The sequence below is a fragment of the Carcharhinus amblyrhynchos genome, chromosome 9 (assembly GCF_965287045.1).
Source record: "Carcharhinus amblyrhynchos chromosome 9, sCarAmb.v2.hapA, whole genome shotgun sequence".
NCBI classification, from domain to species: domain Eukaryota; kingdom Metazoa; phylum Chordata; class Chondrichthyes; order Carcharhiniformes; family Carcharhinidae; genus Carcharhinus; species Carcharhinus amblyrhynchos.
The window spans coordinates 86097002-86118866 of record NC_137332.1 but is presented as its reverse complement, the minus strand read 5'-3'; the positions used below and the strand labels follow the sequence as shown (position 1 = coordinate 86118866).

General features: G+C 45.9%; 1 protein-coding gene across 1 annotated transcript in view; it reads left to right on the top strand.

The window, feature by feature from the left end:
• The first annotated feature begins 1011 nt into the window (after positions 1-1011).
• zbtb37 (zinc finger and BTB domain containing 37) overlaps positions 1012-21865 on the top strand; it is a 27518-nt gene continuing 6664 nt past the window's right edge. The window contains exons 1-4 of the mRNA XM_080196041.1: positions 1012-1091; positions 6330-6436; positions 7692-8567; positions 9747-9849. Coding sequence (XP_080052167.1) covers positions 7717-8567; positions 9747-9849 — 954 coding nt within the window. The 5' untranslated portion in view covers positions 1012-1091; positions 6330-6436; positions 7692-7716. The remainder of the gene's footprint in view (positions 1092-6329; positions 6437-7691; positions 8568-9746; positions 9850-21865) is intronic.

Genomic DNA, 21865 nt, shown 5'->3' with positions numbered 1-21865 from the left:
AAGGATGTTGGCAAGCTTGACAAGATGCCGCAGACATTGATTATGGCATCACTAACTGAAACCTCCTGTGGGCTGGTGTGCACTATGACAACAGTCAGTGGCTACAGCAGCTTGGCAACAGACACTGAAAACAACAACCCACAACAACACTCAGTGGTTTCATATGTGGCACTTGTGGCATAAACTGTTTCTCTAAGGTTCCTAAGATTACTTCTAAGAGCACTTTGCCAGCGCCACATCAGCCACCAGCAAAGGGATGCCACATGAAGATACCTAATCTGAAATGAAGTTGTTTGCTATGTGTCCCTCATCTTTAATAAATACTGGCCAACCATGCCATCTTGAAGCTGTGGATTTTTTAAAACTATGGACATATTAGATATATTGGACTCGAAATGTTAACTGTTTCTCTCTCCACAGCTGCTACGGTTTTTCTAGTATTTTCCGTTTTTATTCAAGATCTCCGACATATACATTATTTTGTTTTCGTTTTCATTTTTTTTCCGTTTCCTGCCAATGAATCAAGTATCCTGATTATTGGGAATGAAACATAAGAACGACAAGACTTTGTTATTGCTGAGCACTTTGCCAGTGCCAATACCCTGGTTGACCTGCTTGCGGCGCTGTCTGTGGAAACTGGCATCCGGCGGAAAAAAGGCTGTTGCACGGGATTCTGGGAACTGTAGTTTTCCCGCTTCCTCCCAGGCGGCCAATCAGAGTCGGAGCTGAAGAGGTGGGTAACTACAACTCCCAGGGAGCATTGCGGGCAGCGCGCAGGCATGCCACTTGCGTCAAAATGCCGAACTCTGAAAAGCTCCGTTTGTGAGCCTGCGCCCGGTAGGACTAGTGGAGGAGATCAACCAGTTGTGAACAAGTACGATCCTGCCATCTAATCCGCTCCACAACACGAAGCCCTCCGCCCTCCCCACACCGGAGGCTCTGCGGTGTGTACTCTGGGAGCTGTAGTCCTGCTGATGGCATTTCCGCTCGCGACCGGAAGCGACGTGTCCCGGGCTCCGCGCGAAGGGCGCATGCGCGCTGCGGGGCGCCTGGGCGGCCAGTGTCCGGTCACAGAGGGAGCCGCGAGGAGGGTGAGTGCGAGAGAGAGGGAGGGAACCCGGCCAGCGGGACTCACACACCCTCCAAGCAGCTCCGCCTGCAGGCCCTGGGCGGACAACAGCCACTCTCAGCCCGAGCTCGGGGCGGCGCAGAGCAGGGGGGTGGTGGAGGGGGGGGGGGAAGGGAAGGCTGGGATAATGAAGGGACCTCTGAGACGCAGGGACCTGGGTGTGGCCTAACTGAGCACCTCCCCAGGGGTGAGGCCTAACGGCGGCCCACCCACAGAGGGGTGGACTATGTAGAAAGCCCCCCTCCACGGGGTGTGACCTTCTGGAACACCTCCCCCATGAAGGGTCCCCATGGGGCCCCCACCCCACCAGGAGGTGTGGCCTTTGGGACCCCTCCACCGGGGGGGGGGGAGGGTGGTGCATAGCTGACATGGGGACCCTTCCACTGAGGGGGGGGTTGTGGGTGATGGGGGCCCCTCCACGGGGGGGGGAGAGGTGCAGCTGATGGAGACACCCCCACTGGGAGGGTGCGCGGGTGACGGGGATCCCTCCACTGGGGGGTGTGGTATAAAGTAGAACCTCCCCCCTGTTGGTGTGCTCAAGTGAACCCCTCCTCAGAGTGTGGCTGTGCGTGCCATTCCCCATTGTGGGTGTGCCCAAGGTGTGAGCCCCCTCCCCCTGTTGTGGGCATTGCTATAAAAGGGAGAAATCCCCTGCCCTTTTGTGGCCTAATGGAGCACCTTCCCAGGGCTGTGGCCTAACAGACTTTCCTACAGGAGTGGGTGTATGTAGAAAGCCCTCCTCCATGCGGTGTGACCCGTTGGATCACCTCACCCATGAGGGGTCCCTATGGGAACCCCCACCCCCCTTTATGAATGCAGCCAAGAAGAGCTAACTCCCCAGGGTGTGCTTTGTGGATATTATCAAAGCACACTCTGTTCTCCATGTTATTAAGTGCAATTATTGGTGAGTTCCGTGGGGTCGGTTCAGTGATGAGTCAAGGAAGGGAATTGTAATATCTGAGGAGAGAGATGCTGAGCAGCTAGGTTGAGAAATCACTGTCAGAGGTTGGGAATAAGCTATATGATGACCATATGCAACTGTGTTTGAATGATGAAAATATTAGCTGTGTGTCTGTGGCTTTAGTGAAAAAGACAAACAGGATATGAAATACAATGTCAAGTCTGTGTCAGACCCTATATTTCAATACCGGTGTCCACACTCCTGCCTGTGGGCCATATTGTCTTTCCTGACTTTTGCTGCCTTGTGAATTTGGAAATAAACTTTTGTTCTGTAATGATTCCTTGGCAGATAAATCCTGAATCAATGCTGAGACATGACTATGTTTAATTTAGAGGATATGGAAGTTCATGGGAACATGTGTTTAATCTTAAGATGTAGCTAAATTTCCAAAATGCTTGCATGCCTGAAACTATAGGAGGAGCAGAAATTTCACATGGTTCACAATTCTGAGAAGTGAACAGAAGTGACAGAGTGCGGGGTAACATCATAACATTTATGTGTGACATGAGCCTGAGATGGATTGTATCTGGATAATGAAGTCAAAGCAACACCTTTTATCAATAGCAATTTCCAAAAATACCATTGCTAGTTTTGATCTACCCAACACATGCTTTCAGGGTTGAGCGTGATAATCAATCAAATTGAATTCAAACTACGCTGCACAAACATGAGTATCGTGTAGTTCTGAAAACTGTCACAGGAGATCGACGTGCGGTCTACAGGAGATTTAGCTACCACTATTCTGGAAACTGTCACAGTAAATTGACCTGGTGTAGTTCTGCAGGAGATGCACATGGTGTAATTCTGAAAGCGGTCACTGCAGATTGATGTGTAGTTCTGGAAAATGTCACATGAATTCGACATGGTGCAGTACTACAGGAAATCGACATGGTGTAATTCTGAAAACTCATAGGTGATCGTGGGGGCCGTTTGACAGGGGGTTTAGATAGTGCAGTTCTGATAACTGTCAAATAGATTGACTTGGTGTAGTTCAGCAGGAGATTCATATGGTATAATTCTGAAAATGGTCACAGCAGATTAATAAGGTGTAGTTCTGGAAAATGTCACAGGAATTTGAAATTGTGTAGCTGTACAGAAAATCAGTACTGCAGGAAATCAACGTGGTATAATTCTGAAAGCTTTCACAGGAGATTGACGTGGTGTAATTCTACAGGGTATTAATTATACAGGAGGTCAACATTGGCATAGTCAATAGGAGATTGACATAGTGTAGTTTGACAGGGGAACAACACATTGCAGTCCAACAGGAGATCAGCATGGTGTAGTTCGACAGGAGATCAGCATGGTGTAATCTATTGGGGATTGGCATGGTGTAGTCTATTGGGGATCGGCATGATGTGGAGATGCCGGCGTTGGACTGGGGTGGGCGCAGTAAGAAGCATAACACCAGGTTAAAATCCAGCAGGTTTATTTGGTATCACAAGCTTTTGGAGAACTGTTCCTTCATCAGGTGAGTGGGATCAGGTTGACATGATGTAATTTGACAGGGGATTGACATGGTCTGCAGAAGATTTAGTGCAGTTCTGGAAACTCACAGTAGATTGACCTGGTGTTCTACAGGAACATGGTATAATTCTGGAAACAGTCACAGCAGATTGATAGGAATGTAGTTTTGGAAAATGGCACAGGAATTCGACATGGTATCATTTTACAGGAAATCAACATGGTGTAATTCTGAAAACTCACGAAATTGACATGGTGTAGATCTACAGGCGATCAACATGATGTAGTTCTCTAGGTAATTGACATGGTGCAGTCTTTTGGAGACTGATATGGCATAGTACATAGGAGATTCACATGATGTCGTTCGACAGGGGAACGGCATGTTACAGTTCAACAGGAGATCAGCATTATGTAGCTCAACAAGAGGTTGGCAGCGTGTCGTCTGTTGGAGGTTGGCAGTGCGTCATCCGGAAGATCGACGTGATGTGGTCCTACAGGAGATTTAGATAGTGCAGTTCTGAAAACTGTCCTAATAGATTGACCTGGTGTAGTTCTGCAGGAGATACACATGGTTTAAATCTGAAAACGGTCACAGCCAATTGATATGGTGTAGTTCTGGAAAATGTCACAGGAATTTGACATGGTGTTTTTCTACAGAAAATCAACATGAAGCAGTACTACAGGAAATGAACATGATGTAGTTCTGGAAACTGTTGCAGGAGATAGAGATGATGTAATCCTACAGGGGATTGACATGGTGCAGTCTTTTGAAGATGGGCCTGCCGTCGCTTGGCGGGGGATCAGACTGCCGTCGCTCGGCGGGGAATCGGCCGACATGGTGTAGTTCTGGAAACTGTCACAGTAAATTGACCTGGTGTAGTTCTGCAGGCGATGCACTTGGTATAATTCTGAAAACGATCACAGCAGATTGATATGGTGTAGTTCAGGAAAATGTCACAGAAATTCGACATGCTGTCGTTCTCCAGGTGATCAAAATAATGTAGTCAATAGGAGATCAACATGGTGTAGTTCGATAGATTGATGTGGTATCGTTCAGGGAATCGACGTGGTGTAGTTCTACATGAGGCTTAGTGCAGTTCTGATAACTGTTACAGTAGATTGATGTGGTGTAGTTCTGCAGGAGGTATGCATGGTATAATTCTGAAAACAGTCACAGCAGATTGATATGGTGTAGTTCTGGAAAACGTCACAGGAAATCAACATGGTGTAGTTCTGAAAACTGTCACAGAAGATTGACATGGTGTAATTCTACGGGGGATCGACATGGTGTCAATCGACAGGAGATTGGCATGATGTAGTTCTCTGGGAGATCGACATGATCATAGAATCATAGAGCCCTACAGTGCAGAAAGAGGCCCTTTGGCCCATCAAGTCTGCACCAAACACAATCCCACCCAGGTCCTACTCCTATATCCCTACATATTATACCCACTAATCCCACTAACCTACACATCCCTGGACACTAAGGGGCAATTTCTTAGCATGGTCAATCAACTTAACCTGCACATCTTTGGACTGTGGGAGGAAACTGGAGTACCCGGAGGAAACCCATGCAGACACGAGGAGAATGTGCAAACTCCACAGACAGTGACCCGAGCCGGGAATTGAACCCAGGACCCTGGAGCTGTGACTGTAGTCTTTTGGAGATTGATGTGGCATAGTCTATAAGAATTCAACAGGGGAATGACGTTGTAGTGCAACAGGAGATCGGCATTGTGTAGCCTACAGGAGGGCAACGTGGTGTAGTTTGAAAAGAGGTCAACACGGTGTCAATCGAGAGGTCAACATGGTGTAGTTCTCCAGGAGGTTGATGTGTAGTTCGATGGGATCGACATGGTGTAGTTCGACAATTGATTGACATGACGTAGCTTGACATGAGTTTGATGTTTTGCGGTTTGACAGGAGATTGACATGGAGCAGTTTTACAAATCAACAGTCACAAAAATTGACATGGTATAGTTCGGAAAACTGCTACAAATTGACATGGTGTAGTACAGGAAATTGACATGGTGTAGTTCAGCAAGAGATTGACAGGCACAGGAAACTGAGTTGTAGTTCTACAGGAAATTGACAATCACAGGTAATCGACTTGGTCAGTTCCACAGAGATCAGTATGGAATAGTTCTGAAAACTGTCCCAGGAAGTTGACATAGTTCGATTCTACAAGACATCAACACAGTGTAGATCCTTGTAATCTCTGCAGAAGATTGATGCAGTTTTGTTCTGGACACTGCCACGTGAGATCTCAGTGTAGTTCTGTATACTGGCATGGGAGATTGACACCGTGTCGCTTTGGGTACTGGCATATTGAATCGACATGGTGTAATTCTCAATACTGGCACGAGTGGGTAATCTCCGCAAATCAACACTGTGGTTCTGGATACTGGCACACGACTGCAACACAGTATTGTTCTGTATATTGGCATGGGAGATCAACATGGTGCAAAATCTGAGTTCATTCAGGATTACCTGTGGTTAGGGCACCCAGCCATGGCAGGGATCTTTGCACACATTAATCTTGGCCATTGTGGGGAGTGGATTCAGGGACCCACTTGATTGCCATGAAATAACCAGGTGATCTTAGAGCCTATTGTTCCTATTTTGCAAAATAAAAACCCTGTATTGAACACAGATTTGCAGAAAAATAAAGGAATCAAAACCTTTAGGAAGGTCAACTTTGTGTTTTAATAAATTATGAATTTTCTTGAGTTGTGTACATGTTGATCTTACAGGTTCTTCTCTGTTTCTTTGTAGACTGAGACACCGTAATGGCTGTGCTGTACAGCAGCGCTGTGCTGGAGTGTTGTTGCATGTTCTGCGAAACAGGATTGTTGCATTGTGGCACAATTGCCTGGTAATCGGTGAGTTTGGCATGCTCTGAGATGGTGGGATGACTGAGTGTGCAGGTTGTGAGGCAGCAGGAAACTTGCAACGTTCTTTATTCAGTATGACATCTGCCTTCGAACTGTCTCACACATTGCTCCCACATTGTGTGGCATAGTCATGGCCTAAAGACCAATGTAGCATCCCAACTGCCACCCTAGCAGAGCTCACTAGGTTCACTGCAGGCCACAAATTAAAGCTGATCTACCTTGCACTGGGGAAGGCGTTTACTCACTCACTGGGTTGATGTCTGTATTGTCCTGGCCTGCACTGGGGAGTGCACTCAGTTGTTACAGCAAGGCTTCTGTCTGAATACTGCAGCAACTTTGAGCTGTGATTGTTATAGTAAAAGTGCAACTCACCTTATAATAAAATAGAACGTACCAAGGTGTTTCAAAGTGTAATGGAAAGTGACATTGGGATGGATTCAGAAGAAAGTGGTTTTGGAAAAGGGGGGGTGAGTAATAAGAGGTACTGAAGGTGTCAATGGTGGGAAGCATGGGATTAGAGAGAACACGTGATGGTCATGTGGATGGTCATGGGTGGGAGATTGGCGAACAAAGGGAGCGAAAGGTGAAGATTGCAGTACCGAAAGATGTCGAGTGCCAGAGAGTGAATAATTCAGCAATTGGGCTGAGGGGGAATGGGCAATGGGCGACTGGGATCAAGTGCCTCGTGCATCTTAGAGGTAGTTTGGATGGGGTGGCTGGTGAATATCAGTCGAGCTGAGCATGTTTTGAATGGGTAGGACAGTGACAGAAGACTTTGATTTATCAGCTCTGCTCTCCCCTTGCCCAGCTCCTCCTATATAAACTCAGTCATCACTGATTGTAAGGAGACTGGGACCAGTGTCTCACTGTGCTCTTCAATGTGTTCTTGTCTCAGATTCTCTGGCTCCCTGGTTCAGTCTGTCCCTCTGACACAGATCCCTTTTGTCTCCTTCCTTTGTTCTCTATCCCATCTTCAGCATTGTCTTCAGCCCCTGATCATTCAGTCAGACTTAGCATGAGCCCTGTTCCCTTGCTCAAAGTTGCCCTTGGCCATAATTGTATCCCTCGGTTGGACTGGCCCTCGTGCACTGCTCCCTTGGTCACACTGGCCTATACGCTTGTGAACTCTGAGAGCTGCTATGTAAGAGCTCGAAGATGCTGTTAACCATAGTACGGTGATGTTTGTACAGTGTGAGTAAACAGTGGTCTCCTTTGGTAACACTCTGCTTCTTCTACCCTGTAGGAGCACTTGAGCTGTACTAAGAACCATGGAGAAGGATGGCAGCATCCAGCTGGAGGTGCCGGATTTCAGCAGCTCCGTGCTGGCGCAGCTCAACCAGCTGAGGATGCAAGGCCGGCTCTGTGACATCGTGGTCGATGTTCAGGGGAAATCATTCCGGGCCCACAAAGCAGTGCTGGCTGCCAGTTCGCCCTACTTCCGCGACCACATGTCCCTGGGTGAGATGAGTGCCGTCTCCATCTCCGTCATCAAGAGTCCCGCGGTGTTCGAGCGCCTCTTGGCTTTCTGTTACACAGGCAAGCTGTGCCTGCAGGTGGCCGATATCATCAGCTACCTGACAGCTGCCAGCTTCCTCCAGATGCAATACATAATCGACAAATGCACTCAGATCCTCGATGGCATTCATTTCCGAATTGACGTCTCGGAAGTGGAGGCAGGGCTGAATCAGGATGGCCCAAAGCGTCCAGTCCAGTCCCGCATTGGCAACGTCTCCACCCCCAACATCCGTCGCAGTCGGGCACCCTCTGGGTTTGGCCGCAGGAGTCCTTTGCCAGACGAACTAGGGAGCAGTGGTGGTGATGAGAGGTTGGTGAGAATCGACCGTGTTGGCCAGTGGTATGTGGAGACAGGAGTCAGTGGCGATCGCAGCCCAGAGACCATCCGGCAGATCGGTGGCATGCGGATCAAGACAGAGACTCCGGACGAATGGATCATGTCCGAAAACCAGCCATCCGGGGAGGATGGCAGCAGCGCAGAGGAGGTGACAGCCATGGTCATTGACAGCGCTGGGCACAGCTCACTGGTCCAGGAGGTCTATCCCACCACTGCCTCTGGTGGCAAGATCTCGAGACCCTCCAGCAGCTTCAGCGAGATAGACAGGTACAGCGAGCTTCCTCATATAGGTGCTGACAGACAGCAGGGAGCTGGGATTGCACCCATAGACAGGGGATTGGGATTGTGTTGATAGATGGGGGTGAGGTTGGGATTGTGTTGATAGTCTCGGGGAGTGCTGGGATTGTGTTGATAAATGGAGGGGTTGGAACTGTGCCGATAGACGGGGCAGGGGTGTTGTTTGGGATTGTGCAGATAGAAAGGGGGATGGTGGGGGTGGGGCTGTTGGGATTGTGCTGACCGGTGGGGGTTGGGGTTGGGATTGGGATTGTGCTGACCGGTGGGGATTGGGATTGTGCTGACTGGGGGAGGAGCGGGGAGTGTGCAGGAGCAGAGAGGGAAAGCTGGGATTATGCTGATCTGGAATGCGTTGCCAGAAACAGGTGGAAAGTAGCATCTTCATTTGGTAACTTCATAGGATCCCTACAATACAAAGGGAGGCCATTCGGCCTAATAAGCCTGCACTAACAACTATCCCACTGCAGGCCTTATCTCCGCAACCCTGCATATTTACCCTGCCAATCCCCCTGACACTAAGGGGCAATTTATCGTGGCCACCTTTGGACTGTGGGAGGAAACTGGGGCACCCAGAGGAAACCCACACAGACACAGGGAGAATGTGCAAACTCCACATAGGCAGTGATCCGAGGCCAGAATTGAATCCAGGTCCCTGGCACTGTGAGGCAGCTATGCTAACCACTGTGCCACCTTGCTGTCCCTTCCTTACCACCTTCAGTTATCCTATAAATCCAAGCAATAAGCTTTGAGTAAGAGGAGTGAATCATATAAAGGAGCTAGGGTCTCTCCAATTAAACAAGGATCAGCCAATCAACCCACGACTGATGAGTCAACTTGCAGCCCTAAAGCTGCACAGGAATTCAAAACCATGCTCCATGACAGAATAATAGATGGCGTAAGCATATAAAACAGCACAACTCGCCATAAGCAATGCGAAAGAACATCACTGTCTGAATTGGTTAATTGTTGCAGCAAAGCGTTATGTCTTATATTTCCAATCTAGTGAGAACACTTCCTCATTTAGGAATACACTTTCACTGGTGTAAATAACATGTATTAGTCTTTTGTCTCATTGTCCTGACCATGTATTTTATTCCCCAATATTGGCATGGATTAAACTATCCATTATTACTATATTTGCTTAATCAGATTTAGCCCATCTGGCAGTGTTGTTTGCACTGTCCCTGAGCGCCACAGAGCGAGGAGCGAGTCACCAGGCAAAAATGAGGAGCGGAAGCAGCCCAACTCACAGGTAACTCCATCTGTAACAGTGGAATAAATCATGTCTGTCTTGGTATAATTGACCACCTCCATCACAATAGCAAAGTTTTTATTTTACAGCTTTTATTTTTGATATTCCCCCCTCCATCCACTCCCAATCTACATCTTTTGCTTTGATTTTCCCAAGTTGTAAGTCATTTAATTTAAAAGGTGTCTGGATATGCACCTCAAGTGCTGTAACCTGCAAGGCTACATACCGAGTGGCAGAAAGTGAGATTAGTTGGGTAGCTTACTTTTTGGCTGACACAGACACTGTGGGACAAGTGGCCTCTTTCTGTCCTGTAAACGTTCTATGATTCTGTGTCATGTTTTGAATTCTTCATGTATGGAGCCTGGCTTATTTTCTGAAAGAAATCTCATCTATATTTGAATGGATCAGTACTAACCTCTTGCACCAAGGAAGGCTATTCCATAGACTGAATGCTTGCTCACTGAAATAATGTGGGTTTTTACAGAGGAGGTCTATTAGTGTGTGGGAGTCTGGGTTTTAACTCCATGGTGCCCTGGTTCCCCACTGGATAATTAGATGGATTACTGGGCTTGCCTTGTTGTCAAACATGGAGTACACAGGAGGAGGCTACAGGATCTTGTGGATCTGAACCCTGACTCCCACGGTGGGAATGACGTCTGATTCCCCAAGTGGGTCCAATCCCAGAGGGGGAGCTGTCTGACTGTCAGGGGGTTGGGTGAGTGTTGCGATGGTCCAATGGTAGCATAACTTTGTGTGTGTGTATGTTGGGGGGTGGGTGAGGCTGAGAGCTGTGTGATGTGGTTCTGGAAAAGGTGAAAGAACTTGTCATGGTCAACATTATCTAGCCCATTTCTTTACTGATATGATCTAGCAATCATTTATCACCTTTTAACCTTCTATTTTTCAGTGAGAAAATGCTGAATTTATTTAATTGTTATTTACAATCCAATCCCTTCTTCCCCTAAATTGTTCCAGTAGCTATCTTTATTCGTTCAATAGCTGCAAGATCCCTCCTGTAGTGAATTGACCAGGACTGTGTGTGGTAATGTAAGTGCTGACACACCAATGATTAATAATATGGTATGATGGCCTAACAGCACTGTGAGTGTACCGCAGGCACTACAGCGATTCAAGAAGGCAACCCTCCACCACCTCGAGGACAAGAAGGGATAGTTCAAAAATGCTGTTCTAGCCAGCAACATCCACATCCCACAAAATGTCTGTAATACATTTCAACATTTGATTCGCTTTACTTGCTGAGGTTGAGCATTGCTGCAGTAGGTTCAATTTATTGTTATTTCTCAAAATTTCCATTGAAATTATTTTGTTTTAATTTAAGTAATAGCCCCTTCCTGGATTTTGTTTTCCCCTCATGATTAACTGTTGCGTTGAAAGATATGGATTTGTCAGGAATGATTAGTAAGGATTTGTTAAATGAAGGTCTTGCATCACAAACTTGATTGAATTCTTTGAGGAAGTGACAAGAAGGGTTGATGAAGGTAATGTAGTGTTTGTTGCGTACATGGATTTTAACAAGGCATTTGACAAGATCCCACGTGGCAAATGGTTCAAAAATATAAAAGCCCATTATGTGGCAAACTGGATCAAAATTGGCTTAGTAACAAGGTCAATGGATGCTGTTACAAATGGAAAGTTGTTTTGTGTTCCATAGGGCTTGATATTGGGACCCTCGATGTTTTTGTTATAAATTAAGAATTTGGACATGAGCGCGGGGGGACACGATTGGTAAATTTGTAGATGACACAAAGATTGACTGAGTAGTGGATACTGGAGACAATAGCTATAATCTGCAAAACTATATCAGTGGGTTGATGGAGTGGGTGGTAGAGTGGCAGATGGATTTTAACATGGAGAAGTGTGAGGTAAGCATTTAGGAAGGTCAAAACAGTGAAAGGGAATACACAATGAATGGGCATATACTATGAATGCACCTAACCAGCTAATTTTTCAGAAGGGTAGATGAAGTGAGAGATCTTGGCGTACAAGGATACCGCTCCCTAAAAGCTGCAATTTAAGTAGACAGTGTTGTAAAGAAGGCATTTGGAATGCTCTCGTTCATTGGCAGAGGTATAGATTAAAATAAGAATATAATGTTGGAATTGTATAAAACACTAGTGAGGCCAGAACTGGAGTATTGTTGCAGTTCTGGTCACCGTGTTACAGGAAGGACATAGTTGGTCTGGAGAGAGTGCAGAGAGATGGTTTATAAGAAAGTTGCTAGGACTAAAAATGTGGCAATGAGGAGAGATTGGATAGAGTACAAACAAAGGTTCTGCAAAGGGAATATAAACAGCTAGGAGCTAAATTAAAAAGCAGAATCAAAAAATTAATAATCTCTGGATTACTATCTGAGCCATCAGCTAATTGGCACAGGGCCAGGAAGATTAAGGAGGTAAATGTGTGGCTCAAAGATTGATGTGGGAGGAATGGGTTTGAATTCACGGGACATTGGCACCAGTATTGGGGAAGAGGGGACCTGTTCTGACGGGATAGTCTTGATCTGAAAAGTGCTGGGACCAGAGTCCTGGCGAATCATGTAACTAGGGCTTTAAAATAAATAGTGGGGCAGAGGGTTCAGTTGTATGGAGAGCTAAAAAAAATTAAAGTTTGTTTATTAGTCATAAGGTTTACATTAACACGGCAATGAAGTTACTGTGAAATTCCCCTAGTCGTCACAGTTCAGCAGCACCTGTTCAGGTAAATGCACCTAACCAGCACATTTTTCAGAATGTGGGAGGAAACCAGAACACCCAAAGGAAACCCATGCAGACACAGGGAGAAGATGCAAACTCCACACAGTGACCCATGCCAGGAATTGAATCCGAGTTCCTGGCGTTGTGAAGCAGCAGTGCTAACCACTATGCTACCGTGCCTGCCCAAATCAAAGTTAAAGGAGGGGGAGAAGTGCACATTAATGATGAGGACTTTCAATTAGTTAAAGGACCCAGGGCTCAGGAAAGATTAATAAAGTTTCAAGACCACATAATAGAACAAAGAGTATGGGAGGTGGCAGGAATCTAACCTCAGGCAAAACATAAAGGGTGACAAGTATGAGAAGGGAGGTGATCAATGCAGGACTGAAGGTGTTGTACCTAAATGCGCACAGTATATGGAACAAGGTAAATGAGCTTGTTGCGCACGTTGCCAGTATGATGTGGGCATCACAGAGACGTGGCAGCAAGGGGATCAGGGCTGGGATCTAAATATCCAAGGATATGTGTCCTATCAAAATGGCATGCAGTTGGGCAAAAGGGATGGAGTTGCATTGTTAGTAAGGAATTACGTTAAATTGATAGCAAGAAGTGATATAGGATCAGAGGCATAGAATCCCTGTGGGTAGAGTTCAGAAATCGCAAAGGTAAAAAGATCCTGATGGGAGTTATGTACAGGCCCCCTAGCAGTAGTCAGGATGTGGGGCAGAAAATCTGTCAGGAGATAGAAAAGGCATATAAAAAAGGCAATATTACAATAATCATGGGGTCTTCAATATGCAGGTGGATCCCAAGACAAGGAATTTGTGCTATGTCTAAGAGATGATTGTTTTTTTTACAGCAGCTTTTTTTTTAGAGCTTACTAGGGAACAGGCAATTCTGGATTTGGTGATGTGTAATGAGGCAGACTTGATTAGGGAACTTGAGGTGAAGGAACCCTTAGGGAGCAGTGACCACAATATGATAGAAGTTTGAGAGGGAGAAGCTGGAATCAGATGTAACGGTATTACAGTTAAATAAAGGTAACTACAAAGACATGAGGAAGGAGCTGGCCAGAGTTGATTGGAAAAGGAGCCTAGCAGGGAAGACTGTGGAATAGCGATGGCAGGAATTTTTTGGGGTTATTCAGGAGGCAAAACAGAAATTCATGCTAAGGGGAGGGTGAGGCATCCATGGCTGACGAGAGAAATAGGACAGCGTAGAAGCAAAAGAAAAAACATATAAAGTGGCGAGGATTAACGGGAAGCCAGAGGATTGAGAAGACTTTAAAAACGAACTGAGGACAACTAAAAAAGCAATAAGGGGGGAGAAGATGAAATATAAGTGTAAGCTAGCTAGTAATACAAAAGAAGATAGGAAGAGTTGTTTTCAATATATAAAAGGTAAGAGAGGCAAAAAATAAGACATTGGACCACTGAAAAATGAGGCTGGAGAACTAATAAGAAACAAATGACATGTTGAAAACTCCGGAGAGATGTCGTAGCTTCTCGCTCCGGGGAAGTACTGGACAACGAAGGGTACTCTGTCCACTGTGTCCCGTGTTTGTCTTCTGAGGAGGTTTTTCACTGTGGCGCATCAGAACTGTCGCTCAGTGAGTCGAGTGCCATATCCTGTTCTTTTGAGAGCCCCAAAGGACTAGAAAGTAGCTAATGTAACACCATGATTTAAGAAGGGAGGGAGCCAGTGGGAAATTATAGGCCGGTTAGCCTGACCTCTTTCATTGGCAAGATTTTAGAGTCCGTTATTAAAGATGAGATCGCGGAGTACAAAGAACAAAGTAAATTACAGCACAGGAACAGGCCCTTTGGCCCTCCAAGCCTGCACCGATCATGCTACCCGACTTAACTCATCTCCCCTACCTTTCCGGGAACCATATCCCTCTATTCCCATCCTATTCATGTATTTGTCAAGACGCCCCTTAAAAGTCACTACCGTATCTGCTTCCACTACCTCCCCCGGCAATGAGTTCCAGGCATTCATTACTCTGTGTAAGAAAAAAAAGAATCTGCCTCGTACATCTTTCAGCCTTGCCCCTTGCACCTTAAATCTATGCCCCCTAGTAATTGACTCATCCACTTTGGGTAAAAGCTTCTTACTACCCACTCTGTCCATGCCTCTCATAATCTTGTAGATTTCTATCAGGTCTCCCCTCAACCTCCATCGCTCCAGTGAGAACAAACCAAGTTTCTCCAACCTCTCCTCATTCTCTTCTCTTCCATACCAGGCAACATCCTGTAAGTCTTTTCTGTACTCTCTCCAAAGCCTCCACATCCTTCTGGTAGTGTGGCGACCAGAATTGAACACTATATTCCAAGCTCAGCCTAACAAAGAATCCAGAAAGCTGCCCATTTTTAAACTGTCCCCCGGCTGATGAAGGCAAGCATGCCTTTTATGTCTTCTTGACTACCCTCTTCATCTGCACTGTCACTTTCAGTGACCTGTGTACCTGTACACTCAGATCCCTTTGCTATTAATACTCTTAAGGGTTCTGCCACTTATTGTATACTTCCTATCTATATTAGACCTTCCAAAATGCATTACCTCACATTTGTCCAGATTAAACTCCATCTGCCATCTCTCCGCCCAAGTCTCCAACTGATCTATATCCTGCTATATCCTCTGGTCTTCATCGCTATCCGCAAATCCACCAACCTTTGAGTGCAAACTTACTAATCAATCCAGTTACATTTTCCTCCAAATCATTTATATATATATATTACAAACACCAAAGGTCCCAGCACTGATCCTTGTCACAGCCCTCCATTCAGAAATGCACCCTTCTACTGCTACCCTCTGTCTTCTTTGACTGAGCCAGTTTTGTATTCACCTTGCCAGCTCACCTCGGATCCCATGTGACTTCACCTGCTGCACCAATCTGCCATGAGGGATCTTGTCAAAGGCCTTACTGAAGTCCACTGCTCTATCCTCATCAATCATCTTCGTCACTTCCTTGAAAAACTCGATCAAGTTTGTCACAAAACCATGTTGCCTCTCACTAATACGTCCAATTATTTCCAAGTGGGAATAAATCTTGTCTTGAAGAATCCTCTCCAATAATTTTCCTACCGCTGATGTAAGGCTCACAGGTCTGTAATTACCTGGATTATGCTTGCTATCCTTCTTAAACAAAGGAACAACATTGGCTATTCTCCAATCCTCTGGGACCTCTCCTGTAGCCAGTGAGAATACAAAGATTTCTCTCAAGGCCCCAGCAATTTCCTCCCTTACCTCTCTCAGCATTTGAGACTTAGATAGGTTGCAGAGCTGGGCTGAGAGGTGGCGGATGGAATTTAATGCGGAGAAGTGTGAGGTAATTCACTTTGGTAGGAGCAACAGATGTGTCGAGTATAGGGCTAACGGGAGGACTTTGAATAGTGTGGATGAACAGAGGGATCTAGGTGTATGTGTACATAGATCCCTGAAAGTTGGGAATCAAGTAGATAAGGTTGTTAAGAAGGCGTACGGTGTCTTGGCGTTTATTGGTAGGGGGATTGAATTTAGGAGTCGCAGCGTCATGTTGCAACTGTACACTACTCTAGTGCGGCCGCACTTGGAGTACTGTGTGCAGTTCTGGTCCCCGCATTACAAGAAGGATGTGGAGGCGTTGGAGAGAGTGCAGAGGAGGTTTACTAGGATGTTGCCTGGTATGGTGGGGAGGTCCTATGAGGAGAGACTGAGGGATTTAGGGTTGTTTTCGTTGGAAAGAAGGCGGCTAAGAGGGGATCTTATTGAAACATATAAGATGATTAGAGGTTTAGATAGGGTGGATAGTGATAGCCTTTTTCCTCGGATGGAGAAAGCTAGCACGAGGGGGCATGGCTTTAAATTAAGGGGGGGTAGCTACAGGACGGATGTCAGGGGTAGGTTCTTTACCCAGCGGGTGGTGAGGGATTGGAATGCCCTGCCTGCTGCAGTTGTAAATGCGTCTAGTTTGGGGGCGTTTAAGAGATATCTGGATAGGTTTATGGATGAAAAGGGATTGGTATAGGCTAGTGGGTCATTGTTTTTGTAACTGGTCGGCGCAACATCGTGGGCCGAAGGGCCTGTTCTGCGCTGTAATGTTCTATGTTCTGAAGTATATCCCATCAGGCCCTGGAGACTTGTCTACCTTTAATGTTTCTCAAGAACCCCAATACCATCTCCTTTTTGATCTCAACATAACTCAAACTATCTACACATCCTTTCCCAGACTCATCATCCGTCAAGTCCTTCTCTTTGGTGAATACTAATGCAAAGTACTCATTTAATATCTTGCCCATTTCCTCTCACTCTACGCATAGATTCCCTCCCTTGTTCTTGAGTGGGCCAACCTTCTCCCTGGCTACTCTCTTGCTCCTCATATATGTATAAAAAGCCTTGGGATTTTCCTTAATCCTGCTGGCTAGTGCTTTTTCATGACCCCTTTTAGCCCTTTTTACTCCTTGCTTAAGTTTCTTTCTACATTCCTTGTATTCCACACTTGCTTCATGTGTTCCCAGCCCCCTAGCTTTGACAAATGCTTCCTTTTTCTCTTTGTACTTGGAAGTGCATGATAAAAATAGGACTGAGTCAGCATGGCTTCGTCAGGGGGAGATGATGTTTGACAAACCTGTTCTTTGAGGAGATAACAAAGAAAATAAATAAAATGAAAATAAATAATAAAACAAAAGAAGACCAGCGGACATGATTGATTTAGATTTCCAGAAGGCCTTTGACAAGGTGCTGCGTAGGAAACTGTTAAATAAGTTAAGAGCCCGTGGTTTAAGGGTAAGATGATTGGATAGACGATTGGCTGACTGGCTCAAGGCAGGGAGTGAGGGTAAAGGGGTCTTTTTCAGGATGGCAGCTAGTCACTAGTGGTGTGCCTCAGGTCGGTGCTGGGACCACAACTTTTCACAATGTGCATTAGCAGTTTGGAAGAAGGAACCGAAGGCACTATTGCTAAGTTTATAGAATCTTACAGTGCAGAAGGAGGTCATTCAGCCATTAAATCTGCACTGACCACAATCCCATCCAGGCCCTAACCCCATAACCCCATGCATTTATACTAGCTAGTCCCCCTGACACTAAGGGGCAGTTTAGCTTGGCCAGTGCACCTAAAGCGCACATCTTTGGACTGTGGGCAGAAACTGGATCACCTGGAGGAAACCCACGCAAATATGGGGAGAACGTGCAAACTGCACACAGTCACCAAAGCCGGGAATCAAACCCAAGTCCCTGGTGCTCTGAGGCAGCAGTGCTGACCATTGTGCTGCCCCTATATATCTATATAAAGATATATAGAGGGACAGGTAGTATTGAGGAAGCAGGGGGGCTGCAGAAGGACTTGGACAGATTAGAAGAGTGGGCAAAGAAGTAGCAGATGGAATACAATGTGGAAAAGTGTGAGGTACTGCACTTTGGAAGGAGGAATGGAGGCATAGACTATTTTCTAAATGGGGAAATGCCTCGGAAATCAGAAGCAAAACGGGACTTGGGAGTCCTTGTTCAAGATTCTCTAAATGTTATCATGCAGGTTCAGTTGGCAGTTAGGTAGACCAATGCATTTATGTCAAGAGGGCTAGAATGCAAGAGTAGGGATGTACTTCTGAGGCTGTGCAAGGCTTTGGTCAAACCCTATTTGGAGTATTGTGAGCCGTTTTCGACCCTGGATCTAAGGAAGGATGTGCTGACCTTGGAAAGGGTTCAGAGGAGGTTCACAAGAATGATTCCTGGAATGAAGAACTTGTCTTCAGAAGTTGAAGAGTCTGGGTTTGTTGAGAAGAATGAGGGGGGGGATCTTATTGAAACTTATGGGATACTGTGAGGCCTGGATAGAGTGGATGTGGAGAGGATGTTTCCACTTGTAGGCAAAACTAGAAGCAGAGGGCACAGTCTCAGGCTGAAGGAATGATCCTTTTAAACAGATGAGGAGGAATTTCTTCAATCAGAGAGCGGTGAATCAGTGGAACTCTTTGCAGCAGAAGGCTGTGGAGGCCAGGTCATTGAGTGTCCTTAAGGCAGAGATAGATAAGGTTGTTGATTAATAAGAGGATCAGGGGTTAAGGGGAAAAGGCAGGAGAATGGCCAAGTGGCCTAATTTTGCTCTTTGGTCTTATGGAGAGGGTAGGGTTATTTTTCTTGGAACAAAGAAGGCCCAGGGGTGACTTGATAAAGATATACAAAATTATGAGGAAAAAAGATAGTGGACAGGTTAAAAAATTGTTTCCCTTGTTGGAGAATTCTAGAACCAGGGGACATAGTAAGGAGTCTCACAACACTAGGTTAAAGTTCACCAGATGTATTTGGAAATCACGAGCTTTCAGAGCACTGCTCCTTCTTCAGATGAGTGACATAGTGGTCAGGTGAGGGGCATAGTGATCAGCCGAGGGACATAGATTCAAGGTAAGTGTCAGTAGGTGTACATGGGACATGAAGAACTTTTTTATGCAGAGGGTGGTGGGTGTCTGAGTTGATGAAGCTACTAGAGACCCTAAGCTCCTTTAAAAAGTACCTGGATCTGCATCAATCAGAGTGAAATGGCACAGTGACACAGTGGTTAGCACTGCTGCCTCACAGCACCAGGGAGTCCGGTTCGATTCCCTAATTGGGTCACTGCGGAGTCTGCATGCTTTCCCTGTGTCTGTGGGTTTCCTCTGGTACTCTGGATTCCTCCCACAGTCCAAAGACGTACAGGTTAGGTGGATTGGCCATGCTAAATTCTCCCTCAGTGTACCTGAACAGGTGCTGGCGTGTCGCGACTAGGGGATTTTCACAGTAACTTCATTGCACGTGATAACGTAAGCCTTCTTGTGTCTAATAAATAAACTTTTAACTGGTGGGACTTGAGCATGTTCAACTTTCTCAGTGAAGCGGCTTGCAAAATGTGCTGTGAGTATGCTGAGACCTATGAAAACATTAAAAATATGGTCTATCAGAGAGAAGGTGAAATACATGTAGGTTATGTTGATTGGCCATGAAAAATTGCCCTTAGAGTCGGGGGATTTGCAGGGTAAAAACGTGTGGTTATGGAAGTAGGGGCTGGGTGGGATTGTTGTTGGTGCAGTTTTGATGTGCCGTATGGCCGCCTCCTGCAATGTAGGAATTCTATGGTTCTATGAAGTTGATGAAGCGATGGAAAACCATATCATTAAGAGCTGAAAGGATAAAAATTCTGCCATTGTATTTGTACACCATTCAGAAAGCCGAGGAGAATGTCTTGGAGCAGTTCAACAGCAAGGAAGAGGATGAGAACAGCTGCCTATCCTGATGTCAAAGAAGCTCGGCTCAAGGCAGCATGAGCAGAGGACATGCCAATCTCTGCTCCAATCTTGCCAGAAAGTTAAGTTACTCTGGCAAAGGAGCTGTGACTCATGGAGTTCACCTGCAAAGGATGGCTGGACTGATTGAAAACAAGGCACAGCATCATCTTCCATGTGATGGGTGGTGGTTATTATTGGAGCAGTAATAGGTGATTGAGTCGAAAATGTCTCTTTGTGCAGATATAGACAAGACATATTTAGTGCAGATGAAACCAGACTGTTTTATCACCTTTCGCCAGACCATTCTTTACACATCTTCTCAAACATTAATGGTGGAAAGCAGGGCGAGGAACACGTCACTGCCATGGTCTGCACAAACATAGATGGCAGCATAAAACTGTAGCTTCTCATGATAGGAAGTTCACGAGGCCATGGTGCTTTGTGAAAGTCAAAACACAACCCACATATTTTTGAGACACGGACAAAATGTATTAAAACATGAAAGGAAAGGAAGATTGTCATCATTATATGTAGCTGCTGCGGGTACCAAAATGCCACTGGCATGATGAGCATCAAGCTGATGTTCTTGCCTCCCAACATCATGGCGAAGCTCCTGCCAATTGATCAGGGTTCCTGATGGCAGCTGATTTCTCAGCTTATCAAGGCCATTGGTGAGATGTGGGACTACAGTCCCACTGTACACATGGCCATGTTGACTCAGTCTCCAAGTCATGCCCAGTGCTAAGAGGAAGGCGTCATGAACCGAATATCTGCGAATAATTAAGAAGCCTTGATATCAACACGAGCATATGGCATTTCCCGTCCGTTTCATGCACATTTGTGAAACTCTATCGAACTAAAATTCATCGAATTGTCGCAACAGCCAGAAGAAATTGGCCAGCAACTATCTCGTAAATAGTTCATGATCTTTTAAAGCTATTCAGGCTGTTTAACTGTTCAGCTGTTTGATGTTAAGACAAGGAATAGCTGGAGATTGATGTTCCTAAATGGTAGTGCTGGCAGCAAATCAGTTTTGCATGACATTTGACATCATGATTTGCCTGCTGTTGGCAGACATTAAGTTATGAACACACTAACCCCTTTATCAATCTGCCATCTGGCACAGTTCATGTCAGGAGTGCGTGCGTGACTGGACTCAGCAGTTTTAGCTGCTGCTGAGCCAAGTTGCTTCCCTGCTAGCCTCTTTCCTTCCATTAATGCAGAGCCTATCTTTCATGAGTGCCTGACAGCCAATTGAGTGCTTATTGAAGTGTATTCTCTATTGTACTATAAGAAATCTGGCAGTCAATTTGCACACCACAAGCTCCCACAACCAGCAATGACCAAATAATCTGTATTAATGTGGGTTGAGGGATAAATATTGGCCAGGACATCAGGTACAACTCCGCATGTTAAACAAGCCTGTACTGAGGGCCCAGTGCAGTCCTTGAATCCTGTCTATGCATACCTGTCAAACGGGGAGGTTTGAATGGCAGAATATGCATGGAGCTGCTCCTTCAATCACAGGCCAGTTCTTTCTGATGTTTGCTGCTGTAGGCTTGCTATTGAGCAAGTTGAGTCAGTACTGGAGGGAGGATAGAGTAAGCATGAAGGGGAGAGAGATGGGGTGGGGGTGACAGAGAATGTATGGTGGGGCTAGTGAGAGTGAATGTGGGGGCGAGCATGTGTGAAGAGAAAGAGATAGTGAGGGGGAAGAGAGAGGTAATGTGTGTGGGAGGGTGGGGGGGAACAGAGAGAAGCTAAGAGTTTAAAGTTTTTTAGTGTCACAAATATAATTACATTAATACTGCAGTGAAAATCCCCCAGTTGCCACAATTCAGCACCTGTTCGGGTATATTGGGAGAGAATTTAGCATGGCCAGTGCACCTAACCAGCACATGGTTCAGACTGTGGGAAGAAACCGGAGCACATGTAATCATGGGGAGAATGTGCAGACTCCGTACAGACAGTGATCCAAGCTGGGAATCGAACCTGGGTCCCTAGCCATGTGCGTGTGGGCGAAGGAGGGAGGGGGAATGTGCGCGTGGGCAAAGGAGGGAGGGG